This window comes from Procambarus clarkii, chromosome 42 (assembly GCF_040958095.1).
Source record: "Procambarus clarkii isolate CNS0578487 chromosome 42, FALCON_Pclarkii_2.0, whole genome shotgun sequence".
Taxonomy (NCBI): Eukaryota; Metazoa; Arthropoda; class Malacostraca; order Decapoda; family Cambaridae; genus Procambarus; species Procambarus clarkii.
This window is the reverse complement of record NC_091191.1, coordinates 21,245,869-21,264,458: the sequence shown is the minus strand read 5'-3', so window position 1 is coordinate 21,264,458 and position 18,590 is coordinate 21,245,869. Positions and strand designations below refer to the sequence as shown.

Genomic DNA, 18,590 nt, shown 5'->3' with positions numbered 1-18,590 from the left:
TCTGTCCAGGAAGAGTTTCAGAACAGGGTTTGCACTTAAGAAAAGGGTTTTATTAATGTAAGTGACACAAGAGAATGTATGGAATGAATTTATGTTTAGCATGTTTAGGAATTTGAACAAGGGAGCTGTGTGTTGTCTGAAAGCAGAATTTGATATTATTCTGATAGCAGATTTTTGCTGGATGATGATGGGCTTGAGGTAGTTTGCAGAGGTTGAACCCCAAGCACAGATATTCTAAGTAAGAAAGGGATAGATAAGAGCATAATAGAGTGAGAGGAGAGCAAAGTAGGGTACATAATATCTGATCTTTGAGAGTATACCGTTTTAGAAACCTTTTTAGTTATGTGTTTTATGTGGGTGCTGAAGTTGAGTCTTTCGTCTAAGTATAAGCCAAGGAACTTTCCACCATTTATATTGTTAATGTTAACATTGTCTGTCTGAAACTGAATTGCATTTGTTGATTTGTTTCCAAATAAGATGTAGTAGGTCTTTTCTATGTTTAGTGTGAGTTTGTTGGTTGACATCCATAAGTGGACTTTTTTTAATTCATTGTTTACAACATTATTTAATATGAGTGGGTTGGCCTCAGAGCACATTTAAATGAAATGGTGATGATATAGTGTAAGTATAATTATATGAAGAGTGAGTGGTATATAGTATATCTCTGGGTATTATATATTCGCTGTTCTCAACACAAACATAACATTAAAATGTTAAATAATATTTTAACGCAATTTAAATTTCGAAAAAAAAATAGATTTCAATTTCTCAAATTTGATGTCAATAATGTTCTATATTAGTGTACTTCTCTCTTTTTTCTTTCAGACTTTAAGAAGTTCAAAGGCAACGAGAAGATGCGGCTGGTGTTACAGGAGCCGACCGACGTGTGTGTGAAGGCCGCCCAGGCCTCAGGTGGCGCTGTCTTCAACCTTCACAGATGGAATGTGAAAAAAGCCGTAAGTTGTTCATAATTTTGCGTTAGTGCTCCCTATAATATATTAATCTACCGGAATTTATCCGAGGGACACCATCTCTAGGGGGCCTCGATGGGGACAGGAAGCTGGCGGCTTGTCAAGCGGTCCCCCTCAATATCCCTGAAGATTTTTCCCTGGCTCCATTTCAACTGAAGTATTGTTTTCATCTGGCATTTAAGGCTCCTGTGGGTAAGTGCGTCCATGGGTTTATTGCCCCACTACGGAGGGTCCGTCTGCACTTGGGCGGGATGGTAGAGCGACGGCCTCGCTTCATGCAAGTCGGCGTTCAATACTCGATTGTCCAAGTGGCTGGGCACTATTCCTTCCGTCTGTTCCCTTACAAATCCTTATCCTGACCCCTTCTAAGTACTATATAGTGGTAATTGCTTGCCGCTTTCTCCTGATAATTCCCTCTTCCAATCTCTAACTTCCTCTTGTCAACTCTCCTTTCCCTCTCTCCTTCCCTCTCCTTCCCTCTCCCTCTCTCTTTCCCTCTCCACCTTTCTCCCCCAACTACTTTCTCTCCATCCCCCCTCATCCCTTAGACGAGACCCATGATTTTTTTTATTTTTTGCCCCGAGGGGCGAGTTTACTTGGCAGCGCCACTCATCCTGTGAGTGGACACACACAGCCATAGTGACAGTATTGGGCAGCGCCACTCATCCTGTGAGTGGACACACACAGCCATAGTGACAGTATTGGGCAGCGCCACTCATCCTGTGAGTGGACACACACAGCCATAGTGACAGTATTGGGCAGCGCCACTCATCCTGTGAGTGGACACACACAGCCATAGTGACAGTATTGGGCAGCGCCACTCATCCTGTGAGTGGACACACACCGCCATAGTGACAGTATTGGGCAGCGTCACTCATCCTGTGAGTGGACACACACAGCCATAGTGACAGTATTGGGCAGCGTCACTCATCCTGTGAGTGGACACACCGCCATAGTGACAGTATTGGGCAGCGCCACTCATCCTGTGAGTGGACACACACAGCCATAGTGACAGTATTGGGCAGCGGCACTCATCCTGTGAGTGGACACACACAGCCATAGTGACAGTATTGGGCAGCGCCACTCATCTTGTGAGTGGACACACACAGCCATAGTGACAGTATTGGGCAGCGTCACTCATCCTGTGAGTGGACACACACCGCCATAGTGACAGTAATGGGCAGCGCCACTCATCCTGTGAGTGGACACACACAGCCATAGTGACAGTATTGGGCAGCGCCACTCATCCTGTGAGTGGACACACACCGCCATAGTGACAGTATTGGGCAGCGCCACTCATCCTGTGAGTGGACACACACAGCCATAGTGACAGTATTGGGCAGCGCCACTCATCTTGTGAGTGGACACACACAGCCATAGTGACAGTATTGGGCAGCGTCACTCATCCTGTGAGTGGACACACACAGCCATAGTGACAGTATTGGGCAGCGCCACTCATCCTGTGAGTGGACACACACAGCCATAGTGACAGTATTGGGCAGCGCCACTCATCTTGTGAGTGGACACACCACCATAGTGACAGTATTGGGCAGCGTCACTCATCCTGTGAGTGGACACACACAGCCATAGTGACAGTATTGGGCAGCGCCACTCATCTTGTGAGTGGACACACCGCCATAGTGACAGTATTGGGCAGCGCCACTCATCCTGTGAGTGGACACACACAGCCATAGTGACAGTATTGGGAAGCGCCACTCATCCTGTGAGTGGACACACACAGCCATAGTGACAGTATTGGGCAGCGTCACTCATCCTGTAAGTGGACACACACAACCATAGTGACAGTATTGGGCAGCACCACTCATCCTGTGAGTGGACACACCACCATAGTGACAGTATTGGGCAGCGCCACTCATCCTGTGAGAGGACACACACAGCCATAGTGACAGTATTGGGCAGCGCCACTCATCCTGTGAGTGGACACACACAGCCATAGTGACAGTATTGGGCAGCGTCACTCATCCTGTAAGTGGACACACACAGCCATAGTGACAGTATTGGGCAGCACCACTCATCCTGTGAGTGGACACACCACCATAGTGACAGTATTGGGCAGCGCCACTCATCCTGTGAGTGGACACACCGCCATAGTGACAGTATTGGGCAGCACCACTCATCCTGTGAGTGGACACACCACCATAGTGACAGTATTGGGCAGCGCCACTCATCCTGTGAGTGGACACACCGCCATAGTGACAGTATTGGGCAGCGCCACTCATCCTGTGAGTGGACACACCGCCATAGTGACAGTATTGGGCAGCGTCACTCATCCTGTGAGTGGACACACCGCCATATTGACAGTATTGGGCAGCGCCACTCATCCTGTGAGTGGACACACACCGCCATAGCGACAGAATTGGGCAGCGCCACTCATCCTGTGAGTGGACACACCACCATAGTGACAGTATTGGGCAGTGCCACTCATCCTGTGAGTGGACACACCGCCATAGTGACAGTATTGGGCAGCGTCACTCATCCTGTGAGTGGACACACACCGCCATAGTGACAGTATTGGGCAGCGTCACTCATCCTGTGAGTGGACACACACAGCCATAGTGACAGTATTGAGCAGCGCCACTCATCTTGTGAGTGGACACACCGCCATAGTGACAGTATTGGGCAGCACCACTCATCCTGTGAGTGGACACACACAGCCATAGTAACAGTATTGGGCAGCGCCACTCATCCTGTGATTGAATACATTGCCATAGTGACAGTATTGAGCAGCGTCACTCATCCTGTGAAAGGACACATCGCCATACCTTGAAGTTACCTTGAAGTGTTCCCAGGGCTTAGCGTCCCTGCGGCCCGGTTGTCGACCAGGCCTCCTCGTTGCTGGACTGGTCAACCAGGCTGTTGGACGCGGCTGCTTGCAGCTTGACGTGTGAGTCACAGCCTGGTTGATCAGACATCCTTTGGAGGTACTATTCGAGTTCTCTGTTGAACACTGTGAGGGGTCGGCCAGTTATGCCCCTTATGTGTAGTGGAAGCGTGTTGAACAGTCTCGGACCTCTGATGTTGATAGAGTTCTCTTTCAGAGTACCTATTGCACCTCTGCTCTTCAACGGGGGTATTCTGCACATTCTGCCATGCCTTCTTCTCTCATGTTCGATTATAATGATCGTTCATCACTGATCTTATGTCACTGATCTGATGTCACTGCCATAGTGACAGTATTTTGCAGCGTCACTCATCCTGTGAGTGGACACACCGCTAAAGTGACAGTATTGGGCAACGTCACTCATTCGGTGAGTGAACACACTGCCATAGTGATAGTATTGAGCAGTGCCACTCGTCTTGTGAGTGGACAAACCGCCATAGCAGTATGTGCTACACCCTCTATAGGAAGAAAACCCGCTGGGTAGGTGCAAAATTGGGGAATCTTTTAAGAACAGTATCTATATTTGTCAAATTGTTTTTTACAAAACTCAAAGAATGTGGGGTTTATTATTCTACACATATTTCTAATTTCTCTTAGATAGACACAATGTCTCAGGCAGTGGTCAAGGCAGAGTCCATCACTCTCACCAGAGACTGTGCAGCACCACACTCACCTGTTAGTTCCATCCCGAATCTTCATGGGTATTTACATCCAAGACAAGTTCTCGCTATTACTACTTCTCTCCTGCGGTCACCTCCCCTTCGTTCATAATTATTGTGAATACCAGCTGCAACCGCATTGTACCAGCGAACTGATTCACTGATTTATCCGTCTGTCTTCCCTTCCTCAATTTGTCACGGTGATGTTGCCTGATAATACCTGTAATTTGTAGAAGAGTCTTGGGTATGAAGTATTCAAAATGGTGTCCTTCAGCGCCCTCAGCAGCCAGCACATCTGCTCGTTCATTTCTACAGGTTCCAGTTTGAGAGGGGATCCACAGGAACTTGATCACCCCTTCCCTGATTGGTTAGTACTTTCACAGCTTTCTTGATTTCAGCGACTTGTTTTTCAGCCTTTTTTGTCTAAGACTTTGTACTGCTGCTTTTGAATCGGTGCAGATAATTGCACCGTTAGTGTTTCTTTCAAGGAATCTTAATGTCATAACAATGGCAGTTAGCTCTACTTACGTTGAAGTGGTATGGTTCTCAATACTTGGTTTTTTTCTTCATTTCCGTTTTCAGAGGCATTATCTCAAATATTATATTACTGTGAATGCCCCGCCATCCATGACATTAGAAGGATTAGATAAACAATCAGGGCAGAATTGATGTAATTCATTTCCAGCCTCTTTATAAATTTCCTCGGGATACTTATGCCTCATTATTGTTTATCATGTTGGACTTTTTCGTCATCTGGTTTATAATAATCTTACATGTGTCTCCCAGGGGGGGGGGGTAACCTCTCTACAGGCATAAGCTCACGGGCTTCCTCAAGCAGGTGAAGGTCTTCCAGGTAGCAGACTGATTGGTGATGCCTTTTTGTTTTTCTTCTTTCTTCCTGTAAGTAGCACAGAACTCAGTTTTTTCAGACCAATATAATTGTAATGGGGGTCTCTGGCAATCTTAATTGCAAGCTTAGCATTCCCTAATTCTATTTTTTAATAATGGGAAGAGACAGCTCTTCTCGTAGATTCCATGTTTTGAAAGTGTTTGAGACTCCGAGAATGATTGTCATAGCTTCATTTTGTATCCTTTCAAGTCTTTTCATTTCGCTTTTGAAGTAAGTGCACAAGACTGGTGCGGCATAGTCCATGACGGAGCGCACATAGGTTGTGTACATCATTTTAAGTACAGCAATAGAAGCCCCCATTCCCATTCCAGGTCATGGCTTTCAGGGCCCTGAGGTCCTCTTTCTTTCTCTTGTTAGAGCCAGCAATGATTTCAAGGTGCTGATAGTGGTTAACCCACTCAAGTGTTTCACCATTAATTTGCTGTTCGTTTTCTCCCCGCTTGTGATGAGAGTGTGTTTATGTGTTGTTTGTGGAGACAACTTCTCAGCGTCACCTTGGCGACGGGAAGCGACAGTCATCGGTGATAAGCCTACCACTCAATTGGCGTTGAGTGAGGCACGAGGGGTTGTTTTACATCGTTGTGGTTCAAACAGATGCTACGACGGACTGTTCACACAACAGCCCGTCCTCCAAACAAGGACCCAAAAGTGATTCCATGCACCCGCCAAACCCCCTGTTTATGAATGAAAAGCGGTTTACACACGACTCACAACTGCTGACGTTCGAACATATCCGGAACAAGTGTTTCAATGACGAATTTTGTTCGAATCACTAAAATGTAGATATAAAATCGGAGATGCGTAAGTTCTATTCAGTTGTGTATTTGTAAACTAAAGTCTTTGAAAATGTAATAAGTTTTACGAAACGCGCTCGTGTCGCGTCAGACTAGAAATAAAAATGAATTTTGGAGAATTGATTTTTGATTTACCTCCAACAGTGAAAAGAAATGTACGAAAGATTGAGAAAATTCGTGTTAGAATTATTAATCTTACTTTTTCGGTCATATTTAATAATATATGTCTACAGGAAAGACTGCTACCAAAATATACTAATATATATATACATATATATATATATATATATATATATATATATATATATATATATATATATATATATATATACATATATATATATATATATATATATATATATATATATATATATATATATGCATATATATATATATGTATATATATATATATATATATATATATATATATATATATATATATATATATATATATATGTATATATATATATATATATATATATATATATATATATATATGTATATATATATATATATATATATATATATATATATATATATATATATATATATATATATATATATAATACGACTACTATAGAAATATATTATACCTATTGTTACAGGTACAAGAAAAGAAATTCCTGAGTGTGGTAGGTCAGCGTATAGCATTATCAAGCTCCGCCCCCGAGTGCCAGGAGTGCCACTGTATTAGTGAAGACATAAGAACAGTGCTGATGTGTCGCGCGTGCTCCACCACTCCCGTCTTTTCTCTCCCTGTCGAGAAAGGAAAGAAAACGGTAATGCAGGTAAGCAAGTTGTGTATCCACTTATTAGTGCCAGACACTTTATCAAACTGTGAATATTTTTCTAATCTTTATTTATTAAAAAATTATTTATTCATAGTTAGTGGGTAATTTGTATTACTCTCTAGATATGCAATAGGTACGTATTGTATCTAAAACTTGCTGTAATTGTGGACTAAGACTAAAGAGAACCACTCTTCAGATGACGAATATAATTGAGTAATGTAGCACAAAAAAAGCATTTTTGGCTGGGATCTTTTAATAGTTGTCCGAGCTCAGCTCTGGTACCACCAAGCTTTAGCTGGAATACGCGCCCTGGAACCATCCGACGCCTACTAGGAGCAGGGGCCAGAGTCACGAAGCAGTTACGCAAGCACTTACGAACCTGTACATCTTTTGTCAATCTTAGGCGGCTTTGTTTACGATTATTAAACAGGTAATGAGCTCCGAAGCACCAGGAGGCTATTTATAACGATAACACAATAACAACAGTTGATTATGAAGATTTCATGCTTGTAAACTGTTTAATAAATGTAAACAAAACCGTCAAAGATTGAGGAAAGATGTACACGTTCGTAAGTACTTGCGTAACTGCTTCGTGAATCTGGCTCCAGAACCAGAATCTAGCTGACGCTATGAGGGGGAAAGGCGCCGGGAACAGTGGCCAACTACAAGACTGGCAGCTCCCACCAGAAGTATTTGTGCAACAAAATAAACGAACAAGACAAAACGATGGAAATTAGGCACCTTAAAATGAACAAGGTAAACGATCGTTGTTGCGAGTAAATACCCTGACTGATGCACCTGGCCGACATCAGATGGGTAGTGCAGCTCACCCGAGGCCTCAGCCAGCCCGTCCACTCACTCCTCAACCTATTTGTCTTCTTACATTTACCACCCCATTTTTGGAGGACGGGCTGCACTCCTCTATATAGTGTAGACCGTCCAACACCTGTATCTTCTGAGCCCATCATCAACTCTCCCCTTGCATCTGCATGCGGTGTTTGCTTTCCCTAGAAGATTACGTTCTGTTGGGGCCCATTGCTATGTTTTGGTGCTTCACGATTGTGCTTAAGCTTCAATCATTTCGAGGGTCTCGAACATTTAATTTCACCCCAGTCATGGCAAGGGTAACTTTCCTTACGTCAAGTTTGGAAGGATACCTGCTCTGAGGGGTTGGGGGCTCCCTCTACCAGATGTCTCCTCTCAAGTCACCTTGCATCCGGACAGTGCCTGAGATTAATCCTCTGTATAAGGATTTGGCTGATGGTGGTTACCTATGGATTGTGCAGCATCGTACCCCTGGATGGCGGCAGTTACAGTCTGTGGCTGAAAGAATGCCTAAAATCATGGGCATTACTTAGTAATATAAATGCATTTTTACTAACTATAGTTTATTTACTGTAATTAAAAATATATAACCACTACAAATCCTATAACCAATCCTCTTAAAATGATAGTACTTATAGCAACTAGGGAGTGGACCGCTAGCCACTGTGGAGTGAGGACGTGTCGCCTGACCTCTCCGGCGATTGGTGGTGGCTTGCCGCTTTCATCGCCAGGGGGTGTGGGTGTTTCTGCCCTCCCTGCATTCACCGTCAAGCGGTGCTTGGGTGATCGTCGGTGACTCTCCATGATGGGGGGACCTCTTCCCCCTGTTGCACGTGTGCACTCTGTAGGCCTGGAATTTTCTGGTCATGCTGAAGTATCCGGAGGTTGAACTTATAATGTGTGACATGCTCCATGTCTCTGTTGATGTGATTTACGGTACTGAACTAGTTACCGCTCATCGAGTGATTGTTAAATTTATGGGGAACGCGGAGTACCGGGCGTTTCTCCAGCACTTCGATGGGTGATCCTTATCCCTGCCGGATGGTGCCGGCACTGTGGAGATTTCCGATCGGTGTGGTGCATTGACGTACGTGAGTGTTCATGTGGCGCCCTTGGAGTTTCCCGAGGACCTCCTGCGGCGTTACTTCGCGAGGTTTGGAGCTGTCGTCAGTGTGAGGCTGCACAAGCTTTCCTCAAGGAAGTTCCAGGATTTGCATACGAACATTTGGACCCTGGGGATGCGTCTGAGGGCGGACATTCCGTCCTCCGTCCAGCTCCTCGGATATTATGCTCGGGTGCATTATTCCCATCAACCGCGGACATGTTTTCGGTGTGGCCTGCTGGGACATCAGGCTGCCGTGTGTTCTGAGGCTGCCGTCGCCCCCCATGAACCTCTTCCGTGAGGAGATTTTTCCGCCGCTCCCTGTGGAGGTTGATTCGGTGGGTGGGGATTTGTCCATCCCGTTGGCTGCTGGGCCCCTGCTGTGGAGGCCCCTCTTCCAGGGGTTGTAGTGCCTTTGGATGTTCAGCCCCTGTTCCCGTTGGTGTCCCTGATGGTTCCGTGGGTCATCCGGTGGATCTCTGTACGTTGTCTCCATCTTCTCCACCTGCTGTGCATGTTCCTGCGCCCTCGCCATTTGTCTCAGCTGTGCTGGGTGCTGAGGTGGATACAGGGTCTCCTACTGTGCTCGGCCTGGTACCCCATGTGGTTGAGGATGCTGCCGTCCTGCGGAGAGTGTCGGTTCGGACGGCTTGTGATGCCTGTGTCTCTGGGTTGCCCTCTGGATCTGATGATGTGCGGCCAGAGCCCAAGCGTTCCTGGCGTTCTTCTTCTGCCTGGGCTGATGTCGGAGATTTCGACGACTCTGGATCACCCGGCGATGGCGGTGAGGTTCTGGTTGTGTCGCATTCTTAGGTGGTGGCGGAGGTCCATGTGCCTGCGGCTGCTAGTGTCGGTGTTTTTTCTGGTGTGGTGCCTGTGGAGCTTGCTTTGTCATCCGACACATCGCCTGCGTCGAATGGTTTCGGTTCTGCGTGGGGGGTGGTTCCTCCTGCTGGTGAGTGTGGTGGTGTTGAAGAAGACTGCTCGCTCTGGGGGTTCCGTGCCCCCAGCTTCGTCCCTTGTTTCAGCGGCGGCGGTTTTGCCGCTTCTCCCGTCTCCGACCGTCTTTTCTGCATCTCCTGCGGTGTCGGGTGTGGTGTTGCCAGCTCGGCGGCCTTCGTCGTTTTCTCCTGTGCATCTGGCGGCGGGGCCGTCTCGGTGGCCTACATCCGCTTCTTCCGTATCTTCTGCTTCCAGGAAGGGGGGTGGTTCGTTCTACCTTACCTCGTTATGCGACTACTGCCGCCTAGCTCCAGAAGCTGCCGCTTTTGCCTGATCTGGCGATTCCTGAGTTTATGCACGCCCCCCTGAGGCAGAGGGGATCGTTGTCCTACCGACAGGGAGTGTTTAATATGGGAGGCCTATAAGCAGAAGTATCCTCTGTATGAGTTTCCTGAGAAATATTCGCCTCCCATTGAGGTGTTTCTGCCCCTTTAAGTGATATTTTTTTGTGTGTGCTGTGTTGTGGTGTTGTGTCCGTTTGTGTGTATGGATGTGGGGTGCGGTTGCTTGTGTGTGTGTGCGTGCATGTGTGGGAGTGTGGGTGAGCCAGATTTGTTTTCCCGGTTCTTGCATGATCTGTGCTTGTTGTTGAGCCCTTCGAGCTGTTTGTGTGGCCCTGCTTGTTTTTGTTCTCATTGTCATGTATTGCCGCTGTGATTTTCCCTTTGTTTCTGTGTTTTTGTGTTTTATTTATTTTTATTGTAGTTATGTATTTGTGCCTCTTCGTGTGATTTCTGGGGCCAGTAGGCTTGTTTTGAGTGGTGTTTCAATGGTTGGGTTGTTGAGTGTGGGTTTGGGTTCTTTGTACTTGTACTGATGTGCTTATTGTTGTCGGCCCTTCAGGCCGGTGTTTTGTGTATTAGATAATTTGTACTTTTGTGACTTTATAATTTGTGCTTTTGTGATCTGTTTGTCTGTTCTCGTTGTATTGTACTTGTACGCATGCTTGCCTGTACACTTAAAAATGAACGATATGTATTGCACTGTTCTTTATATACTATCTTGCGCTGTTTGGTTTTTGTTGTCGGCCCTTCAGGCTGGTATTTTATGTGCTTTTGTACTTTGTGATTTTGTGATTTTGTAATTTGTGTTTGTGTTCTGTTTGTTTTGTTCTTGTTTTATTGTATTTATATGCATGCACGCATGTAAAAATGAAAATAAAAAAAATAATAACTTATAGCAACTATGTGGGTGGAACGTTCAGGAGTGTTGCATCCAGCAGTGTTCACAAGAGTGGAGTGTTGCATCTAACAGTGTTCACAAGAGTGGAGTGTTGCATCCAGCAGTGTTCACAAGAGTGGAGTGTTGCATCCAACAGTGTTCACAAGAGTAGAGTGTTGCATCCAACAGTGTTCACAAGAGTGGAGTGTTGCATCCAGCAGTGTTCACAAGAGTGGAGTGTTGCATCCAGCAGTGTTCACAAAAGTATCATAAATGTTGTAGAGAGGCGGGAAAAAGTCAAACCGGGACCCAAAAGTAAACATTCCCAGGTGTAGTATAACATATAGTTAATATCTCAGGCCTCAAATCGTTTTTAGGCCTTCGATTGCTTGTACAAGTTAGGTTAGATTTGTTTAGAATTTAATATTAATTAATAGCTGCCTCTCAGGCAGCTATCCAAACTCTCTTCTTCTTTCACCAGTCAGCCCGACAGATGTTGTGTCCATCATACACTCACTAAAAACCAAAGCTGGGAACATCAGTGATATCCCATCCATTGTATACAAGAGCGCCTCCCATGCCCTTGCGCCACCTATAGCTCTGCTGTTCAACAAATCCCTTGAGTGTCGTACTTTCCCTGATATTCTTAAAAAAGCAAGAGTAACGCCAATTCATAAAGGAGGTAATCCGGAAGACATAAACAACTACAGACCAATATCAAATCTACCCATTCTATCAAAAATATCAAAAATATTTGAAAAAATTATCTACAAACAGCTCTTCTCCTATCTCGTAAAATTCGACATTCTTAGCCCCGGTCAGTATGGCTTCCGCTCCCAAAAGAGTACCAACGATGGAATTATTAGTCTCCTTGATAAAATTTACTCAGCCCTTGACAAAAATGAGTTTCCGATTGGACTCTTCAGTGAACTGAGAAAGGCCTTTGATACTGTTAATCACAATTACCTCTTACGTAAACTCCATCATTATGGAATCATAAGGCCATACACTGGACTATATCCAATCTTATCTTAGTGATAGACACCAATGTGTAACCATCAATAATATAACCTCTCCCACTCTACCAATAACCGTTGGAGTGCCACAGGGCAGCATCTTGGGACCTCTCGTATTTCTTATATACATCAATGATCTGCCTAATGTCTCTAACATTCTGAAACCTATTTTGTTTGCTGATGATACTACCCTCATCTACTCTAACCCCAACCCACATACACTAAATAATGTTGTTAATAATGAACTAAAAAAAAGTCCGCTTATGGATGTCAACCAAACTAACACTTAACATAGAAAAGACCTACTACATCTTATTTGGAAGCAAATCTACAAATGCAATTCAGCTTCAGTTAGATAATGTAAACATTAGCAATAAAAGTGATGGAAAGTTTCTTGGCCTATTCCTAGACAAGAGACTCAACTTCAGTACCCACATACAACACATAATTAAGAAAGTCTCTAAAACAGTTGGGATACTCTCCAAAATCAGATATTATGTACCTAACTCTGCTCTCATCTCTCTATATTATGCACTAATCTATCCCTATCTCAACTATGGTATCTGTGCATGGGGTTCAACCACTGCAAATCACCTCAAGTCCATCATCACCCAGCAAAAATCTGCTATCAGAATAATATCAAATTCTGCTTTCAGACAACACTCAGCCCCCTTGTTTAACTCCCTAAGCATGCTAAACATAATCTCACTCCACAAATTCTCTTGTGTCAATTACATTTACAAAACCCTGTTCTTAAATGCAAATCCTGCTCTGAAACTCTCCCTGGACAGATGTAATAGGACCCATTATCACCACACCAGAAATAAATATCTCTTTGATATCCCCAGAGTCAAACTTAATTTGTGTAAACACTCTATGCAAATAAAGGGACTCAGTCTATGGAACTCACTCCCTAATGAATTGAAAAGCTGTCCAACTTTTGCGACATTCAAAAATAAAACTAAAAAGTACCTAATTTCATTTGCATAGTTTTTTACCGTTTGCTTTAAAATTGCACTGTATCTAGTGCTACCCAATCTCCCAATCTTTATGTACCCAATCCGAACATCTTTACCATTGTGATCATTGCTGTCTTTTTATATGTGCTATCAATCTACTGAATGGTGTCTGTTAATCTTGTTTAAATTACCAATCAAGTTGTTAATGTAATCAATCAGAGCTTTAATATACCAATGTCCTTTAATATACTTACTATTCTCTCTCATCTTATTTTTTTTCTTGCAATGTATCTGTTATCATTTTATTAATTCTGCTAGAATTTACCTACTTAAAATTATCTGTTAGACCTTAAAGTGCGCATCACGTCATATGACGTGTTGGACGTTGTTCCAGTCAACTGCGCATCACGTCATATGATGTGTTGGAGTACTACGCAAGATTTAAACGGCCCGCGGATACACGGGGTTCACCACACCTTCATCAGGGCTCTTGTAAACAGACGCCATTTTTTTTTTAAAATCGTGGGCCAAACTCCTGGGTGTTATTGACTTCAGTATTGAGTGAGCAACCAAGCCTGATGCACGCAGCATGAGCTAACAGCACTGCTGTTCAGCTTGTGACCACATCATCGCCTAAAAATGCCAAAATATACCTGTTCATGCTATTATGTAGCGATGATATTATTACAGAAGACCCCTGACTGTGATAAAACTGACCAGGGTTCTGATAATAGCAGGATTGTGGTAATATTTAGTGCTGTGCGCCATGGAGGAAGGAGTAATGCTGTGGGAGGGAGGATGGTGGCGATGTCTTCTGACTGTGTGTGGCCACCTTTTATTGACTGCACTCAGCATACCAGCTTAGTGGTTCGCTATGATGAACACAAATGTGGATACTTATATATAACGTGTGTATAGAGGGTATAAACAGCAAGAGAAGGTTTGGAGCCGCCATTTTGGTGAGGGCGGTGGCGTCGTCTGGACGACGCCACCGTGCAGACGACGGTGTTGTTTACTGCTTACCACGATGGTCTTTGGGCACCATACCAGTTTATTTGTACAAGTATGGTGAATAAAACAGGTAGATATTTATATATAATGTGTGTATACAGCGTAATAACACCAAACAGTATTGTTGGAGAAATATTAGTGTGTCTGGCCTTGAGGGCGGCAGAAATCAGCTGACTGTGTGAGGTCCTACGTCTTTGTGCCTTTACTCACCATACAAGCTTAGATGTACAGTTATGGGGAACAAAACATGTAAATACTTATATATAACGTCTGTATATAAGATATATAGCGTAATAACACCACACAGTATTGTTGGAGGAGAAATATTAGTGCGTCTGGCCTTGAGGGAGGCAGCCATCAGCTGACTGTGTGAGGTCCTACGTCTTTGTGCCTTTACTCACCATACAAGCTTAGATGTACAGTTATGGTGAACAAAACACGTAGATACTTATATATAACATCTGTATATAGTGAATTATAGAAAAAACATTATTGTGGGAGGAGAATGTGGGTGAATCAGATGACTGGAGGAAGGGCGGGAGTGGCTGGCTGGTACACGGCAGTCACTCCTCATTACTTTTTGACTCATAATAGCTACTTAGTGGTTCGTTATAGTGGTTCTACAAAACATGCAGATACTTATATATAACCAGTGCTTATAGTGTAATAACCGACAAAGTATTTGTTCACTGATGAACATAATTGAATCAACAATATGCACACCATATTTTTGAGTACAGCGATGATTCACTCATTTTATTATATAAATATATCAAACTACACACTATTGAATAATATTACAGCAAAAAAACTATGAAAAATCAATCAGAGACATTGAAATAATTAGGTAATTATCTCCTTGTGGCAACTCCAGCCTGACAGCTGGCGAGCAACAGACCACCTGGGACGCACGCTGAGTCAGCGCCTATAATTTGCCAGACTTCCCCGCCCTATAGCGGGCAATATATGCCACTTACGATTTTTTTGTTATTTTTCCCGTGATCAGTGAACACAAATTAACAGGTTAGGAAGAAAAAATAATTTTTTTTTTTTTTCAAAATGACATGCGCCTGTGGGGATGACAGGATATTAAACCCCGAGCATGTTAAGGACCTGCCCGAAAAGCTGCGCGTACTAGTGGCTTTACAAGATTGTAAATACTATGCTATGTATTCTCTCTAACCCAATGTACCTTCTTGTATATAAATAAATAAATAAATAAATAAATAAATAATACAACAATGCTAAATGTGAACTTTTGTTAAAGTTTTGTATTATTGTAAAACAAGAAAGAAAATCTTATTTTTTTCTTTTTTCGGTTTACAATAATAAGAATTTGTTTTACAAATTAAGAAAAACGGGTGGGCAAACACTAGGTTTTTTCTACATTTGACGAAATATATTTGCTATAATCACTGGCATTTTTGAAGGATTGGCTGTATTAATTACTTTGTAATACTAGTAGGCTCTTGAATTTTAACAATATCAACAACACAGTATATCCCCACTAACTGCAGTATACCAAGCATTTCACTACGAGGAGTCCCAAGCGCAATGTCTTACAATGTTCTGACAAATAGAAATAAATTTCCCTCCCAACAGCCACATTTAGCTTGTCGTGATGGAGATGTTTGCATGCTCCGCTATTCCAGAGGACAATTGAAGATGGCTCATGAACCACTTCTTCTAGATAAGATACAGGACCTAGAACACAGCTGTTCTCCCATTCAAAGATGTAAGCTCGTTAATCCGCCCTCCAAGCCACCTGTTTATGAATAGAAAGCAGTTTACACACGACTGACAACTGATGGTGTCCGTACACTTCCGGAACAGGTGCTTCGCTCACATCCTGTGATCGAACCATAATTCTATAAATGATTCACCCACTTACTTCAAATACAAATAATCGCTAGCAGAACCCAAACACCTAACCTAACCTAACTTATGCCTAACTATATATAGAACTGTTATGTATAACAATATTTATTTATATATGAGAACAAACCAATTGTTAATGTTCAGTATTTATTTATTTATTTATATGTATATATACAAGAAGGTACATTGGGTTTGTGAAAGTATATAGCATGGTGTTTACATTCTTGTAAAGCCACTAGTATGCGCAGCGTTTCGGGCAGGTCTTTAATCTAACAGATAATATTAATTAGGTAAATTCTAGCAAAATTTATAAAATGTTAAAAGGTACATTGTGAGAAAAAATTGAGAGAGAGAGATTAGAAGGTATATTAAAGCACATTGATAGCTTGGATTGATAGCAGTGATAGCTTGATTGATAATTTGACAAAGAATAATAGGCACAATGAAGCATATTGATAGCAGATATAAGATGACAGCAATGATCACAATGGTAAAGTTGTATGGCTTAAATACATAAATATTGGGGGGATTGGGTACCAATACAGTGCAAATTTCAAGCACTAGGTAGGAAACTATGAAAATGAAATTAGGTACTTTTTGTTTTTGTTTTTGAATAAGGCAAAAGTTGGACAGCTTGTCAATTCAGTAAGAAGTTAACAGCCTAGTGTGAGGACGTGTAAAGCCGCTGCTGTAAACAGCCTAGTGTAGAACAAGTGTACTCTACTCTTGTATACGATTGCATGATACCGAGAATTGTAGGGAAGCTTCACTACCTTCACCTAGCACTGTTTTACAAAAGGAGCTCAAGAGTCATCCTGCAATTGTTGCCTTTGCTTTAGAAAGTGCAACTTCCGAGTTTGGAGAAGGCTTGAAGATATCTAGAATTTAACTCTACTTTTTTCTCTGAAAAATTTAAGTTTACATAGCATTAATACACATTTTGCAGCCACATCACATCTGATTACATACAGGAGGACCAGTGGTGTTTAAAAAGATTGATTCTGGAATTTCTTTTAGCACCTGGAAAAGACTAATCAAGATTTACATAGCTTAGTTAAAAATAAATCTTTGTTAAACTCTGAATCTGATGAAGTTTTTGAGTAATTTTATAACAATTAACATTATAATTATTTCTCAAAACTGCAAAAAGGATATACAAAAAAGCTCGATAATAAAAAGCATATATTTTTTCAGAATAACACTGCCATCATCGACGACATCAAGAGAAACTTTAAGGAAGACTTCATCAAGAGAAATATTGCCTTTACACACCTGGGAATAAAGTAATAAATTATATGTTGAACATGATAATGTACTTCATTATTATTGTTTTTATAACATCAGTTTTGGATTGTTAAAGTAAATTATGTTACAAATGTTTTGTTTAGGTAATATCAGAGTATGTAATTTAGAATAAAATGTTAATTTTATATATGTATATATTTATAACCTTTTCTAGTACCATACTTGTATGTATTGTTCTAAATTTCTTTCATAATTTCAAAACTCACATTTCAAAACTTGTCCTACTCAGACGCAAAGCAATATCCTTTAATGTGTTATGTTGTTACAATATATTACGCGTTAGTAGTAGGGATGGCGGCGTACAGAGGAATTTTTGTCGCTGGGGAAATTCGTGTTTATTACCCAAGGTTTTCAGGTAAATTTAGAAATCCGTGTTTATTACCCAGGGTTTTTCAGGTGAATTTGGGCAGTCAGTGATTTGGAATTAAGGAATTCTTATGAGGAAAATAATTTCTGAGATTTTAGAAGTTTGTTAAGCGTTCTTATGAGGAAAATAAGTAGGAAAATCGTATAGAAAAAATTTAGAAATATCGTGTTTATTACCCAGGTTTTTTTTAGATAAACTCTACGGACATATTTTACCAGTTTTCAAAACTGCTGATTTTTCAAAGACCATTTTCTGAGAATAATTTCATTGAAGTTTGTTAACCGTTCTTAAGGGGGAAATTCAATTTTTTTTCAGAGTTCAGTTTTATGAAAATATTTCAGAGTTTCAAATAATCATTGAAGTTTATTTATATGTTTATGACCGAATTTTGTAAAAAGACCATTTTCAGAGAATATTGTCTTAGACGTTTTGTTAAGGAAAACAGACATCTTAGCCATAACATTTAGTTTACAAGCATTTAAGACAGAAAATTAGTTTAAGCTCAAATTCTTCAGAGTCCACTTTGTTAGCAAAATTAATCAGAGACAATTTAAAGCTCAAATTTCATCAGAGTTCTGTTTATGCCTGAAATAATCAGAGTCAAGTTTTACCCTGAAAATTAAGAGTCCACTTTGTGAGCAAAATTCGTCAGAGTCCATTTTATACCCAAAAATAATCAGAGTCCAATTAACAACAGAAATTCGTCAGAGTCCAGTTTGTGGCCAAAAATATTCAGAGTCCTGTAATCTACAAAATTTGAGAGTCCATTTTCTACCCAATTTTCATCAGAGTCCAGTTTATACCGAAATTCGCCAGAGTCCTCTTTGTGCCAAAAATATTCAGAGTCCAGTTCATGATCGAAATTAATCAGAGTCCAATTGAAGACCCAAATTTGACAAAGACCACATTTTCGCTACTAGCAGTCCAATCCCCCTGA

The 18,590-nt window shown here is 41.9% G+C and overlaps 1 protein-coding gene across 2 annotated transcripts in view; it reads left to right on the top strand.

Moving 5' to 3' along the window:
- Positions 1–17,411, top strand: part of LOC123770249 (uncharacterized) — a 407,808-nt gene extending 390,397 nt beyond the window's left edge. For both annotated transcript variants that reach the window (XM_069339938.1, XM_069339939.1), the window contains 3 exons: positions 826–956; positions 6,842–7,024; positions 17,176–17,411. In XM_069339938.1, coding sequence (XP_069196039.1) covers positions 826–956; positions 6,842–7,024; positions 17,176–17,268 — 407 coding nt within the window. In that variant the 3' untranslated portion in view covers positions 17,269–17,411. The remainder of the gene's footprint in view (positions 1–825; positions 957–6,841; positions 7,025–17,175) is intronic.
- The last annotated feature ends 1,179 nt before the right edge of the window (positions 17,412–18,590 follow it).